The 16,763-nt window shown below is 35.8% G+C and overlaps 1 protein-coding gene across 3 annotated transcripts in view; it reads left to right on the top strand.

Moving 5' to 3' along the window:
* The window catches only part of lrrk1 (leucine-rich repeat kinase 1), a 107,873-nt gene that overhangs the window by 12,897 nt on the left and 78,213 nt on the right, over positions 1-16,763 (top strand). For all 3 annotated transcript variants that reach the window (XM_056239567.1, XM_056239565.1, XM_056239566.1), the window contains 7 exons: positions 7,299-7,470; positions 8,694-8,873; positions 9,853-10,001; positions 11,243-11,469; positions 12,351-12,478; positions 13,256-13,419; positions 14,044-14,181. In XM_056239567.1, the coding sequence (XP_056095542.1) occupies positions 7,299-7,470; positions 8,694-8,873; positions 9,853-10,001; positions 11,243-11,469; positions 12,351-12,478; positions 13,256-13,419; positions 14,044-14,181 (1,158 nt within the window). The remainder of the gene's footprint in view (positions 1-7,298; positions 7,471-8,693; positions 8,874-9,852; positions 10,002-11,242; positions 11,470-12,350; positions 12,479-13,255; positions 13,420-14,043; positions 14,182-16,763) is intronic.

Genomic DNA, 16,763 nt, shown 5'->3' with positions numbered 1-16,763 from the left:
GAAACTGCATATAACGCACCAGTGGGGCTCGACAGCCTTAGTCAAACGGGTTGGCGCGTATGGTTGGGTTGCGGAGAGATTGTGAGATTGTGGTTAGGTCTCAGCAGCAGGAGGGATGTAAAGGTCAGTAAGCTGGGCTGAGTTGAGTGGGGGACGGAGGGGGGTGACTCTGGGACGCCAGAGTCACTGTCGAGCCCTCTTGAGGTGTCGTGGGCTAGTCGACGAAACACTGAGGACGGAAGGTGCCCACTTGAAGACCCTAGAGATGTCCCCTACTCGGCTCAATCCAGACAGTTGTCATGCTGGTCCACTAGGGAGACCACACTGTAGTTGCAGCCGTCGTGTGTGCTGACGCGCCAAGTACACTGCAGCCATTAACGCCGGACAGAAGGGGAGTCACACCACCATATGGAAAGAAGCGTAAAGGGGTGAAGTTTACTGTAAAGCTACGTCTTAGTGTTGCTTATCTTGGCGAAAGCCGAGTACAAATCAGCATGAAGTTTTAACATCTACTCTCGTGTAGGCCTAATGGAAATAATTTTTTAATTACTAAAATATGGTTTTCGGCATGAAAATAGCCAAAGAAGCAGGCAAACAAACAAATGTATATTTCATGAAATACTGAAAAGCAACATGCCAATGCCAAACTCTTTTAATCAATTCAAAATATTTTTTGAATTTCAAAATATTTATATACAGAGTTGCTGCTCATGTAAAATGTTCTAAATCGAAATGCAATACCAGCAGCGCAGTTGATCGTTTTAGTTACACATTGTAAGTAAATTGTCTTTTAGTAAACACTCATAAAATCAAATTGCATGATTTTATGTATAAGTCTGGAGCAGAAACGATGCACGATGAGTTAATCGCCAAAGTTTAATACTGAGGATTAGGTTTTTTTTTTTTTTTTTTTAAATTAATAAACCTAAATTTGAGCAATGGTCCAGTATCCGGCTTGGCTTAGCATAGCACTGTGTTAGCTTTTCTGATCTGCGTGCTCTAAAAACATGCTTCTAGTGAAACCCTTGAAACGTCTTGCATAGACAATACAGTCCTAAAAGAAAAGAGCCTATTAACAAATATTAAACATCACAGCTTTTTTTCACACTTGCTTCTCAGTTTTCACCTCGAGGTGCAATGTGTGAAATACACTGCACACATTAATTATGTGCTTTCAAAACAGTAGAAACATGATATCGACGTGCCATAGACCTACTCAAAACACTACAATTGCATGTGTTTACAGTCTGTTAGTTAAGCAGGTTAATTCTGCTTATAAGCAGGTATTTCTGATGGTAGACTAATGTGTTTTTAATGTTAAAGGGGTCATATAATGGTACATGCACTTTTACAAGTTGATTGTACTGAAATGTGTGTTGGCAGTGCCTGTACACAACCATCATATAAAGATAAAAATCCATCCAGTGTTTTTGTTTTAATCTCCTTATATGTTTTCGAGCCGTTCGACCCAAATCGAGCCGTTCGACCGTGTGACGTCACATGGTCGGACACCCTCCCGCGATTGTTGATTGACAGCAGCGTTTCAACACAGACCCGCCCTCGCTCGTCCTGTCAATCATAGTCTGTGCGGATCGGCGCGGTCATTGTTGATTGCTGGAGCACTGTCTATGAGCAGAATGGCGTCTAAGCGATTGTGGTGTTCTGTTCGAACACAGCAGTCATTTTAATGTTCCTAAATCCGAACCGCTGAAGACGCAGTGGCTGAGTTCTGTTTTCGAAGGGAATATTCCCCACGAGCAACGTCAATGCTTTCGTGTTTGCGCGAATTATTTCTCAGTGGACTGCTTTATAAAGGAGGATCAGTATAAAGCTGGGTTTGCTAAGAAGCTGCTCCTGAATAAAGGATCGGAACCTGTTCGTGTTCCTGCTGAACCTTCAGAAGAACTAAAGTGAGTGTAACGTTTTATTAATCTTTATATTAATCTTTATATTAATCTTTGCAAACCGCTAGCTGCACGCTTCACGATGAATGCGTCGGTTTACACTCAGGGCACATTACGGCATGTTTTCTATGTACAACGTTCTCAATATAATTCATAATCCCAGGTTTATAATGAACAACGCATTATGGTTCTTGTGTTATTGTGTTACAAACGGTGTACGCACAGAACAGAGAGGCGGGGTGAGCAAAGCTCATGATCATTTAAAGTCATATGCACTGAAACGGCGTGCTGAAAACAGAGCTGTTTTTGACCAGGTAAAATAAGTGTTTTCTTACAATACTAATGAGAATTTTTAATTAAAGTATATTACAAACTTTTAATTTAGACCCTAAAGAATCATATTAGCTTGTACAAAAATGGTATTATATGACCCCTTTAAAACATGTTTTGGCCTGTAAATCTGCTCTAGTCGTTTGTGTGGGCGTAACAATCAAACTAAAAAGGTGTTTTGAAAAGCACCAAAAAAACAAAAACAAGCTCAAGTCATTTGGATTTGACAAGGCATGCATTAGAAGTACAGGTGAAATGTATTCATTTTCTAAATTACAATATTTCCTCCTATCGTAGCTTAATATACAGAAATAACTAAGTAAATCGTTTGCATGTTGATTTCCCTGAAATATGTAAACACTGACAATGGACTGTTTGTTTAAACCACCTGACACTCTGGCTCAACCAATGGCGTGAGTTCAGAATATGCTATTTCAAATGCAGCCATTATGTTAGTTTGACAAAACAAATCCATGTTGTTTTATTTTTATGGTTAGCAGTTACCTAGCAATCATTGATAACACCTGAACAACCACCTTAGGACTCCTAAAAAGTCCAATTGTTTTCAAAAGTCAGTAAGATTTTTTTATAGAAATACTTTTATTCCTTCTCTGATGACGTCAGTTTGGCGGCTTGGGTTGAATATCCTTAAAGGGGTGGTATAATGCCCCTTTTTAGAAGATGTAAAATAAGTCTCTGATGTCCCCAGAGTGTGTATGTGAAGTTTTAGCTCAAAATACCCCACAGATAATTTTTTACAGCATGTTAAAATTGTCCCTTTTTGAGGGTCAGTAAAAACGTGTCGTTTCGTGTGTGTCCCTTTAAATGCAAATGAGCTGCTGCTTCCAGCAAAAGCTTGTGTGTGTTAGCAGCAGCTTCGATTACCTCACACAGACATGCACTGAAATGTCAGAAACTGTTCTGCCTTTTATGTTTTAACTGGAGTCGGACAATGATGGAGAGACTCAAGAATTGACACCATGTAGAATGCAACAGGACGTTTCTGAATGGTTAGTTGATGAATTTATGTTGCTGATGTTAACTATCTTCAAGTCTTTGATTAGCATATTCTGTCGTGATAATTTATCAAATCGCTCGTGTGGGAACTGTTGTAAGATGCCTACAGACTGACATGATATTGCATTTGTGTTACGTACTGTATTGCATGTGAAAAGACGGATGCGACAGCTTGAGCAGACTCACAAATGTGCTCTACTAAACAACTCTTCCTCTTCTCAACATGGACCGTGTGTTCCCAGGGGCAGGGTTTATGTAAATTTTAGGGTTCGTGATGTCACTAACCCGGGAGGAATGTTGTTTAGTCCCAGCCGTTTGTTGTAGTCCTTAAAATATCTTCCTTTGCTTTGAACTTTGAGCGTTGTAACTTTGCAGATGTTGTTTATGCTCAAACAGCAACATTACACACTAACTGAAGTTAGAAAAGTGAAATCATAATCAACCACCCCTTTAACTTAACTTATGAGCGAGGGATGGAGAGGAGGTGTGCTAAAGTAAAACCCTGCCCTCTAATTCAATATACCGTTTCACTTGTAAATACTTCACAACACTGAAGTAAAGTCGGTTGCAACTTCCGGTTCACTGGGACTTTAAGGAGCACAACTGATGATTATAATAAGAAATGTTTCTTGAGCAGCAATTTAGCATAGAAATGATTTCTGAAGGAGCATATGACTGAAGACTGGAGTAATGATGCTGAAAGTTCGGCCTTGCATCACAGGAATTTGAAATGGTAATAATATTTCACAATATTACTCTTTCTACTGTATTTTTAATGTAATAAATGCAGCCTGCGTGAGCATAAGAGACTTCAGTCAAAAACATTTTAAAAAGTCTTACCGACTCTACACTTTTGTTTTGAATAGTTTTATATAATATCAAGGAAATGCACTTACCCTCTGCTTCCTTGCACATATTTTTGTTTGTATAAGAATAAGAAATGCCTCATACTGTATGGGAAGAGATGTACAATTGGTAATTATGGACTGTATATGTATGCCTACCCATGAGAAGGAGGGGGGAAACTGGACACCAATATGAGTTACTGGATTTCAAGGACTTGAAAGCGTAGAGCTTGCATCTGTGAGGCCTTTAGAAGGATCTTGGATCTTAGGAAAGTTACAGCATGCGTCATCAAGAAAGATGAACTTATGTCTGTGGTAAACAACAGGAGTATAAAAAACTGACTTGGTTGCCCCTTTGGATACTGTTACATCAGGTAACACTCTAGTTTAGGGTCCTATTCTCACTGTTGACTAGTTGCTTATTAACACCATATTATTGGCTGTTTATTAGTACTTATAAAGCACATGTTAATGCGTTATTCTGCATGACCTGATTCTACATCTTTTAATCCTACCAATACCTACACTTAACAATGACCTTGTTAACTATTAATAAATAGTAATTGGGAGTTTATTGAGGCAAGATTTGTAGTTAATAGTGAGAATTGGACCCTATTCTAAAGTGACCATATCAGTACTCCCGATGCCTAGAATCCCAGAGCTGAGGACAAGAAACCCAGAACTGACTACACCTTTGTTTGAAAGTGTGATTTATTGTATTTTATACTTTAATTAGGAAGAGTTATTTTCCTTTACATGTTTGTCTATTATAAGAAGAAAATTAACCAATTAAAACACACCGCAAAACAATGGTAATGTATTTTTATGGTACCTTTATGATACTAAAAAAATGGTTTTAGTCTATGATTTAAAAAAGAAAGGCAGAAAACATTAATCATATGGTGTGTTAGTTTCTTAATATATTGTATATTCAGATATTCATACAATAAAATATTCTGGGGGCCATTAAAAGGCTTTGTTCACAGTAAGGTGATTACAGAGGAGATTACAGCATTATGGTCAGTTAGTGTGCTGTGCAGTGATACTCCTCTGTAAATGCTGTTACAGGTCTCTAATGAGGTCACGAGTGATTGATGGTGTGACTGTAATGGCTCCTAACCAGCCATCAGTTAACAAACACACATCTGATCCTCCTCTTCTGCCTCCACGCTCATCGCATTAGTCCTGCGCAATCAGTTTGTTATTGAGCTCAATGGTCTTGGAGATAAGAAATTTGTGTATATATTTTGTGTATACATATATATAATATTTCAATATTTCTGTGTTACCCTAAAACACTTGACCTACGCTCAGAATGAAATGCTTCGTATGTTTAGTGTAATACTATTTTTTTTAAAGTATTTTTAACATTATCATTTGATTTCATTGCGTTGGTTGTTAAATTCAGCAATTGACATAAATAAAATGAAAAAAAAATGACCTTTTACATTTATTAATTTAGCAGACACATATTTCCAAAGCAACTTAGAAATGACAAAAAGGTTTTACACAAAATTGGAGAAAAAATGCAAAAAAAAAAAATGCTTTGTATTCCACATATAACAAAGCATTTTTTGTATTTTTACTCCAATTTTGTGTAAAACCTTTTTAACTAAGATTATCAAATTACTTGGATATTAAAAATAAATCACACTTGACATAACTTGTGGTTCATTCGTCACACAGAGAATGGAAGTTCAAGTTATTTTTTAAATTATATTTAAGTCATTTAGTTAAGGTATGTTTTTTTTATTTAATTTATATATTTTTGGCATATTTTTGCATATTTTTTCTTATTTATGAAGCTTTAAATAGAACTGATCAATGGAATTTCAGAAAGGAGTTCTGCAACATTTGCCTGTAAAGCCGGTTTGAAACGGTGTACATTGCGTAAAGCATGCTGTGCTGCTGGATACGGCATCTTCTGGGAATATACAGTAATAGATCAAACCAGGTATTTTTGTAAAAATTGTATTCTGCATACAATTTGCATACTGCAGAAATAGTAGTAGAAATTGTATTGCACTAATTCAGAGACTGAAAGAGATCAGTGGGGAAAAAAGGATGAGTTTATTGTCTGTAGGCCACAGTGAGCCAGTAACAGAATGAGGAAGTGTATACTTGCATTTAAGCTAATGTGACTTTTGCAACAGCTGTTTCGTCTAAAATTAAATCACATTTTGTGAATGAAAGACTATTTTTGGAATGGCATACTAGCGTACTACTCTTACTAATCCACTACATTTGTCAAAATATGCATCCAGGGCAACCTTTAATAAAAACTCAATCCCACAGTTCAGTGTGCTCTACTCTACTTAATTTTCCGTTTCCAGTGTGACAAATGAATCGTGTTAGTATTCCATTCTCAACATTATGGTCTGACCATCGTATTTTAAACACCAGGTTCATGATGGGCAATATGAATTATTGCAGTTATGTAGCAATTAAACGAATCTAAAACATTAATCAAATATGTTACACCACAGTTTGTCTGTGATTTTATTTTTAGTTAAATACTCTATATACTGTACCTTGGGGCGTGAGAGAAATTAATACTTTTAATCAGTAAGGACACATTAAGTGGATCAAAAGTGACAGTAAAGACATTTATAATGTTACAAAAAAATTATATTTCAAATTAATGCTGTTCTTTTGAACTTTCTGTTCATCTAAGAATCCTTTAAAAAAATCACTGTTTCCACCAAAATATTAAGCACGCAGCACAACTTTTTTCAACGATAATAATAAGAAAGTTTGTCAGTTTTCACTGTATTTCTAATTAAATAAATACGACCTTGTTGTGCATAAGAGAATTCTTTCAAAAACGTATTGACCCCAAACCTTTGAACGGTACTGTGAAACAAAAATTACAAACTAAACTATCCATTCATTTGGTGTAATTTGTCATTTGTGAAGGTGAATTACTGCCACCTAGTGCTGATTTCTCTAACTAGAAACTGTATGTGTATGTGGTTTCACATATGGTCTATAATGGTCATCTTTTCTAAACCGTTTTGGAGTATGTGGACCATTGTAGTATGTTTTAAAAAGAAGACACCTGGAGCTTAATATTTAAGTTAATTATTATTATTTATTTATTTTTACAGATGCTGAAGTATAGTGGTATGTAAATGTTTTTTTTGCAAAATGTCTGTTTTTTATTGAAACAGATTTAACCGAATTGTATTGTTTGTGTGTGTAGCTGGAGCTACTTCGTTTGGCGGTTCAGAACGGTGATGTGGACGCTGTCCGGTTTTTGCTGCAGGACGCGCGGGTTGTGGTTCCACAGGAGCCCAGCGTAGATAACCCTGCCGTCTTAGCGGCTCATCACGGACATCAGGTGTTGGTCCGAGAGCTGCTGGACTCCATACCACGTGAGCGGAAACCAAAATCAACTTCCTTAAAGTCGGCATGAAATGAAATTTGTCAATTCTTATTTTTTATAGAATATTTCAGTATTTATTATAAATTTTAAATCGTGCGTATCATGATTTTTTTTATTTGTGTGCCCTCGTAATCTTTAATCAAAATAACTTCCCCTCCCCTTTGCAGCGACATCTCTTCTCTGATGATTTGTTTATTGGTGCGAGAGCAGGACAACCTGTCACTCACATGAGATCAACCAATAGCAAACCACATCAATCCAACCATCTAATCAATTGCCCAATGGAGAAACTCAAGTCCCACCCTCCAATTTTTCTTGTTCGAAAAGCCGTTTCACTCGAATACGTCACAATAAGGAATAAAAGACTATCACAACTTCTGTTTCATGCTGACTTTAATGTCAACGTGAAATCAAAATTGACCCTATATACTTTTTTAATGCTCATTCCAGGTTTTATTGCATATCGTCACTGTCAGGCGCAAACCTTGTACGACCAAAACTGCTACTTTTCAGGAAATGGAAAAAAAAAACTATATTTTTTTAAAGAGTTAAACAATATGTTGTCAAAGTTGATATTGTGGCTTCATATATGGTCAGAAACTTGCATGTCATTATATTATTAACATTTTACCAAAATCAAGCTCAACTGGAGTTCCAAGGTTTTTGACCAGTGAATGTCAGAGATTTGTCAGACCTTAGAATGGCCGCAGTAAGTGCATTGCATCACGTTTTCATCAACTTATAGGCTATAAAGTTTATTTTAGCTATCTGGGTGCTCAGCTTTTTCTGTCATTTGGACAAAATCTCATGTTTATAAAAGTGCTTTGCACAGGCTATATATACTGTATATATATACTGTATATGGACAAGCAGAGACGGTCCAAAATGTGTCACTTCATTCACAATAGAGGCGGATGGAGTTAGGTTTTACCGACAGTTTGAGGATCCAATGGAGCTATACGGTTTAGTCACTAGCTCTTTTTAATACTTTTCATTGGTTAAATATTTACAAAACCCACAGACAGACGTAAAGGTTGACCAATAGTAATGATTTATGAAAACAACAAGGTTTCCGCCAGACAAAGATATGATCCGAAGGTAGTGGTACGTGTTATTGCAAATAACAAAAGCTTATTTTTGTGCCCTTTTTTTTTGTATTTTGTATATCATAATAATTTGCTCCACTTCTGAAACAACTTTCTTTTTCTTTAGGTCCGTGTGTCCGTAAGGATCTGCTGAACTGGATGTTGGCTACGGCGTGCCAGCAGGGTCATTTAGAGGTGGTAAAGCTGCTGGTTTATACATACAATGCTGACGCCGAGGACTGCGCAGTAAATTCAGGAGAGTTTGCCATCATCACTGGTTTGCCCCTGTATGCTGCAGCGCAGGCAGGTACTGTAGGCTTCTGCTCATCGTATCTTTCACAACATTACAAACTTTGATTATAAGCAAAAAAAAATCGACCGGTATTTGAACAAAGGTACAAGACTGTGTACTAAACTGATTTAGTGAGGGAAAGAACTACAATCCCATGAAGCATTGCGAGCAGCATAATCAAATTAAAATTATGGAGATATATAAAACTACTCATTTACTCAAACTCAAAAATGTTGATTATATACATTATGTAAAAACTACATTGTAAGTTTATTGTGTTTTATCGAGTTGATGTGGGCGTTGACTCTGTTTGCATAGATAGTCTCAGAATTAGCATTTGAATAGAGCTCGCTGTCAGTAGGTGTTCACATTAGCGGATAATGAGCTAACACAAGAACGACTGACATCTCTCTTTTTATACAGATTACATAAACAGAGAATTTTAGTTTTTGTTTTGAATTAGATAATTTAAAAACACACTTCAATTTTTAGAGATATGCTCCAAAAAAAAAATTCTCGGAGACCGAGACGGCAGAAAGCACACCCTTTTTGTTTTTATTTTATTTTACAAAAGCACAATGTTTTGTTTTGATTGTAAATGAAAACATACAAAAGTAGACCATTTACAGTTTCAAATGTATTTCTTTTATCTGTATGACCATAATTGACCAAGTGAGTAATTTAAGTCTATTTTGCTTGTCGACCTCAGATGGTTATTGTGTCACTGGTCTGTGATTTGATGTCATTCTTATGCTTTTTTTTTATTTGATTTTTGATGTCTATCTATCTATCTATCTAGAGTCAAGTAATACTTTATCATCATGAACTGCACACTGAGAAAGCAGGGGAATTTTGACAGTGTTCAGGTTTCCCTCTTTGATCCAGCGCACATGCACTTCCTCCACTGCTCACACTTCCTCTTTCAGCACAGAGGTGTGGAGAAATAAAGCAAAAGTTCTTCCTGGTCCAACTGAAGTTTGTTTTCTCCACTCAGGAAACAAGGAGATTGCATGTTTTCTGCTAGAGAATGGAGCCGGTTTCTCCTCGTACACGCTGATGGATCACGCAGACTTCAGCTCGCAGCTGCTCAGACAGCGCCTCCTGCAGGACAAAGACACGCCTGCGGATGGGAGACTGCTGCAGGTGAGACTGATTCACACTCTTGACTGACCGAATTATTTTAAGATCAGCGCTGGACTCGTGAACAATGCTGCGGCTTTATTTTACAGAAGTTTTACAGTCAGTACTAGTTCCTCTTTGTAAATGTATTCCTTTTTCACACACACACACTGGCAAAACTTGATACCTGTGCATAAACACTACAATATACAAATAATATCCAAAATTTTGTATATTCCAAAAGTGTTCATGTAATTAGATTCTTAATTAATTTGAGCTTATAAACGTGTGCATGTTGTACAATAATTATAAAAAAAGTAAAATTGTTGTTTTTATTTTTTAAATTGTTGTTTTAAATGAAGTCTAGCCACAGGACACTTCACATCCTCCTGGAAAGTTCCTGCTTACGAGTTTGGAAGTCGTAATTCTAATGATTTTACCCAACCCAAACAATCTAACCCAAACACAGATCGATTTTTAGCATTAGATATCTAATTATATTACTCACATTTGTTCATTTGATCTGTTTTTTATTCTTTTTTGGATATATTTTGTTGTAATATTCATGAGCAAATGTTTGCATTTTTTAAAATCACAACTTTAAAAAAATAAAATAATTTTTACTTTTTTTCAGGTACTAAAAATATTTCTGAATTGACCTTAATAACTGCATGTAAACTAACTCTCATTAATTTAAAACTACATGTCAATTAATGACAACTAACTTTCATTAGAGTATTAGTAGACTGGGGATTGGGGAACATCAAAATAGTGTTAAGCAGACAATCTACTAATACTCTAATGAGAGTAAGTTAAAATGTAGTTGCAAAGTTATTTACAGTTAGTAGAATCATCGAAATAAAATGTTACCTTTTTATTTTAATGTTTTCATTTTATTGCTTTATTAAATTGCATTATATTTAATCATATTATTATTCTGTACTATTATGTATGCATGTGTTGTTCTGTATTTGTATTCTATTTAATATTTTTCTTATTTAGTTTAATTAATTTTATTATTATATTTTAATATTTAAAAAAAAAATTATTATGTTATATTTCATTATAATATTATATAATAATTGATTTATTAATTGCTAAACTGCACAATTTAGTGTTTATAAAAATGGTGTACTGTCAACATTCACAGTAGTAATGTATTATGATGATCAATACCAATTTGATTTCACAAGGATTCTTTAATCATCACTTCTTTAACGCGGTGTCAGGAAAATCCCACAGAGTTTCACTTTCCTCGTCCACAGGCTGTCCATGTTGATTGGTCAGGACGGAAGCTACCCTGGTTGGATCTGGACTGGTTCATGGACGTATCGTCTCGGATCACAGTTCTGGATCTGTCTCATAACTGTCTGTGCTCGTTGCCGTCTGTGGTGCCCTGGGGTCTGATACACCTGCGTTCGCTTAATCTCTCCCACAATCAGCTCCGAGAGCTTCCCACCCCAACGTCATCACAGGAGATCATCTGCAGCAGGTCTGTGACGCTTCCACACACCGGTCAAAATCACACAGAGAATCCAGGAATATCAACACATTTTAGATCTGGAAAAAACACTTTAGTCAGTTTTTCGTTATACTCATGCTTGAAATATTTTTGACTAGATAAAATTACTTTTCTGAGTGCACTCTTTATAATACAACTAAAAATATCTTTATCAAAATAAAAAATTGTTGTGGAAATTCATCACATCCTCTTAATAGATGTTTCTCCAAAAAGTTCTGATCAGAAGTTCATATCAGTGTTGTTTTAGGATTATTTATATAATATTATTAATATTTTGAATTCACTTTTATTTTCAGATTTTTTTTGTTGTATTTCTGTTTAGTTGTATTTTTTTATAAATCAGTTTTAGTCATTTTAGTTCTTCAGCTTATTTTATTCAGGCAATTGCCCAGGCAATATTTCAAATTTTCGTTTGTTAAATTTTGCTGGTCACAGACCAGCTTTGACCAGCATGAATTATAAGGCTTGTTTTATGCTGGTCTAGTGCTGGTTTAGTTGGTGGACCAGTGTAGTTAGCAAAACTTAGCTGGTGAAGCTGGTCAACAATATGCTGGTCTTTACAGCTATGACTTACTGTCTCAGGAGAAACATTTGAAAAGCAGGACATGTAAATACAAGTCTCCATTCAGTCTCAATGCTGTCTAGGAGAAACAATTGAGATATTAAAGAGTCTTGGTCACATGCTAAAGTGGGACCAAGTTGAATGTAATCAGCAGGTCTATTTTATCATGTTAAATCCAAATGTTTTTTTGCCCCAAATTCAGCACATAAAATGTGAAAAAAAAACATCTGCAGATACTGTCAGGGCCATCGTCTTTCTCTCTCGCTAATAACTCCTCTTTCCTCTGTAGATTAACTCATGTGAATTTCTGTGAGAATGAGTTGGAGTGTCTCCCTGTCGGTCTGCTTCACCTCGGCCAGTTGCAATTGATTTCTGCAGCAAAGAACAAACTCACCAGCCTCTTCAACATCCCTAACGGTACACACACAGACACACACCCTATTGGCTTCTCACATGCCGAGACGTACAGATCTTTGCATAAGCAGTATAGACAACATTCTTTAGTTTGGCATCAGCCACTCAGTGGCACACTCTGTTAATCTATCGCTCATCCACAGCAGTTTCAGCTGTTCGATTTAGGATCACTGATCAGTGTTTACTGCACTGGGTCTGTATTTCAAATTAAAATGTTTGTTTCCTGCTCCTTAACAGACATTATTTTCCTTTCATCAGACTATTAATGATTGAAGTCATTTAAGATAAATGTGGCTTAAGTGTATTATATAATAGTATAACTGTATATCTATTTTACAATTTTATACCAACCTCAAAACCAAAATGTCTTTTATGTGGAACGAACTTTCTTCACAATGAATGGCACAAGCTTAAATATTTTGTTTTTCCTAACATATGTGAGTGGTTAACTTGAAATACTTTCGGGAAATTGATATGGTGTTAAATAACATTTATTGTTTAAAAATTTAAAAATATGATTAAAAATATATATTTCTAATATATATATAAAAAAAGAAGTTCTACCTACTACCTACTTTTGTAAGCACTCCTTAAGTATCTAAAACGTTTTGTTTTGTTTTTCGGCCTTGATTTTGCGCATTTATTTATTTAATTAATGTAATGAATACAGCAAGTATACAGTTTCTCTGCATGGTTGTTCAGTGTTACACTGTTTTAAAGTGGTTATCATGGCAGATCTGTATTCGTATGACCGCACTGACAGCTGTTTTTCTGCTGCAGGCACTAACTGGATCGGCCTGCGTAAGCTGCAGGAGCTGGACGTGTCCGATAACAGCCTGACGGATCTTCCCTCCTCCATACTGCACTGTCTGAAGGTCCTCAGCTGTCTCAATGTCAACAGAAACAAACTCACCAGCTTCCCGGATCCCTGGGCCTGTCCTCTGGTGTGTCACCGCTGCGAACACAGTCTGATCACACACGTTTAGTGCAGTCTGTAGGGCTTAAGAATCTACATTTTTAGCAACATATTTTTAAATGAAGATATGATTTTATTTTGTTGTTTTTGCTTCTTTCTTTTTTTTCTTTTTTTTTTTTTTGATGTTTTATTTATTTTTAGTTTATTATTATTTATTTGAATTTTTTTCTTATTTTATTGTTTTTTGTTGTTTTTATTTTATTTTGTTTTGTTCTATATTTTATTTTCTATATTTTTGTTATTTATTTGTTTTGTTTGTTTTTTATGTTTATAATTGTTTTTTATTATTTATTATTTTGTTATTTTATTGTATTTCTTTTAGAGGACCAAAATATTACAAATAAAATAAATATGGAACTGAAAAGGTGCATTTTAATGCAATTAAATACATAAATGTATTTATGAAAATGAACATCAGTAATTAACAGTTACGATTACAGGAAACAGTATTGCATAAATTATACAATGTTGCATTATGGGTTAGATGAATGCCATAGTTATGTACCATGGTATATTTAGATAGTGCTTCATTAAATACCATGGTATGTGTTGTTAGAGTATGATGATAATCAGGGACAATTTTACCCCACAGAAAGTCTGCAAAGCTTCAAACAACCAGATCGAGGTTCTTCCTGACACCATCTCCATCTTCTGGAAGACTCATCTGAGGGAGGTGGACATCTCTGAGAACGTCCTGAAGGAGCTGCCCTCCTACATATTTGAGCTGGAGGTAAGGAGCAACCACAGAGGCCTGGTTACAACTCAACTATTGTGAACCCACCATGTTAGGGTGAATCGAACGAGAACATGTCCACAGCAAAATAAAAATAAGAAATATTAGTTACTATTGACTAAAGTGACTAAAGAGAATTTTTAACCATGATTCTTTCCCCCTGCATTTGTCTGGACGTTGTACTTTGCAATCCCATTGTTCTAATTCATTTGATTACTGTAATACGACAAATTAGTTTTGTTTTCTTTCATGCAGCACTCATAGTGCACCCGTTTCTTTTGTCTTTCTACCTCATGGTGGCGCTGTTCTCACATTAAAGGTCATTTGTAGCACTGAATGATTGTGGGTTTTCCTTCTGTATCTCCTTCATGGTGACAGATACCAATGAATCAGAGAAAAAGTGCTGGGATAATAAAATTGTATACACTAGTAAGCTTGAAAGACACCAAGTGTGTCATAAAGTGTTTACAAACGTACGGCAGAACAGCTTAGATGGGGATTTTATAGTTTTGAGTTTTGCAAGTTAACTGGCAAGATGTCAACACAAAGCTAACGACAGAGTGAGAAATCGAGATTGCAAACTAAAGAGCTTAAGAAAGTGTATAAGGAAGAAGGGAACATTTTTTTTATTTAAAAATCAATTTAATGCTCGAACAGTTTGACTTTAAAATCTCTGCTCTTTAAATGCCAAATATTTATGCGGTCTCGGAGCAAAGATAGTGATTAAACAGTGAAGTGCTAGTCATAATTGACGTTGTATTAGGATATCACACTTCACACTAACACACAACAAAAACTGTTGAGATGTGTATATTATGTCTAGGACAAGGTGAGCATCACTGTTATTATGGCTCATGCAGCTTGAGGAGAGGTGTGCTGATATTCTGTTCTCTTGTTGATGGATAAAAAAATTGGCAAAATAAAAATCACATGGACTTGCATAGAGACTTGAGTGTGGGCTCCTTTGACTTGGACCACAGACCACCCAGAATGCCCTAGCAACTTCATAGCAATGCTCTGGCAACCTCACACAACTCTCTAAGCGTTGTGATGGCAAGCTTTGCTTTGGATAACATCATTCACATTTTCCTATTTTGTTTTGTTTTATTGTTTTTGTTTAATTTTTATTTGTTTTTCATTTTACGATTTGATTACTGTTTATTTTAATATTCTTTATTTTATTTATTACTTTTTTATTTTAATATTCTTTATTTTTATTATGAAATATTTTATTATTTTGTTGTATTTTATTATTTATTTTATTCTTATTCTTATTTTGATGTTGTTTTTTATTTTGTTGATGTTTTATTTATTATTTCATCTTTATTTTATTAATGATTATTTTATTATTTTGTTTTATTTCTTTATTCTTATTTTATTTTGATGTTGTTTTATTTGTTTTATTTTTTTCCTTTTTATTTTATTAGGGGCCAAGCACCGAAGGTGCGGAGGCACCTATTGTATCTGTTCCCGTTCTTATTATTCTTCCTTTTTCTTCCGACTGGGCGTCTATGGCAGCCCATAGAACCGTGTCCGGGAAAGTTGTTCCGGTTTGACATTCTGATAGAGGACAGTCCCAACAGTAATTGCACCAATTTTGGTGTCTCTAACTCATTGCCTCTAGCGCCACCACCTGTCCAAAATTTCAAAATCATTATGCTAATAACTTTTGAACTGTAAGGCCTATCAACAACATTCTTTTTTCCTCTGATTCCTGAGCTCATGACGATTCGATCCTACCCTATGACGTCATTTTCCGTCATAAAAATATGGCCGCCATTTTGAATTGTTTAAAAAACCTACTTTTGCGAACTCGTCCTAGACGGTTTGTCCGATTCTCACCAAAATTGCACCAGATCATCCCCAGGCAGTGCCGACAAAAAGTTATGGAATTCAAGTTGATTCGCTTAACGGTTTTCGATAAACGCGCAAATTAATTTTACGTAGCGCTTGCGAAAACAGACGTAAGGCTGTATCTCCGCAACGCTTAATCGTATTCAGACCAAACTTGGTACATGTCATCACAAGCATGACCTGAGGCTACATGCTGCGTTTCGGCGCAGCGCCACCTACTGGTCCGGAGATATGAAAAACGGCTATTTTCGCTCATAACTTCTGAACGGTTTGTCCAAAAATCATAAAAGTGGTCTCTTTAGATTCAGGGCGTCATGCCGAGTCGACTGATATCCAATTTTCCCAGATCGGCCATTTTGGCTGTCGGCCATTTTGAATTATGTGCTAAAATGCTGTATTTTTTGAACGCATGAACGAATTGTTACGAAACTCGGTATGGGTCATCAGTACGATGCCCTGAAGGAGCCTGAGAAGTTTAGAAACAGCGCCACCTAGTGGTAAAATTTATTTTTCAAATGCTTATAACTCTGGCTGTGGTTGACTTATTTTCACGGGAGTCATCTCGTTGAGGTCCTGAATCGTTGCCGAGTCCAGAGATACCAAATATGCTAGGTTTCGACTTACGGTTTGTGTAGCGTTGTGATTTAGCGCTTAAAAATCATTTGCCGATATCTTCGAAACCGTTAGTCCGATCGAGACGAAACCACCGTCAGAAAATTGGAAAC

Source organism: Rhinichthys klamathensis, unplaced genomic scaffold (assembly GCF_029890125.1).
Source record: "Rhinichthys klamathensis goyatoka isolate OS25496 unplaced genomic scaffold, OSU_Roscu_1.1 h1tg000567l_1, whole genome shotgun sequence".
In the NCBI taxonomy this organism is placed as follows: domain Eukaryota; kingdom Metazoa; phylum Chordata; class Actinopteri; order Cypriniformes; family Leuciscidae; genus Rhinichthys; species Rhinichthys klamathensis.
The sequence above is the reverse complement of the archived record's forward strand: the minus strand, read 5'-3'. Positions and strand labels throughout refer to the sequence as shown.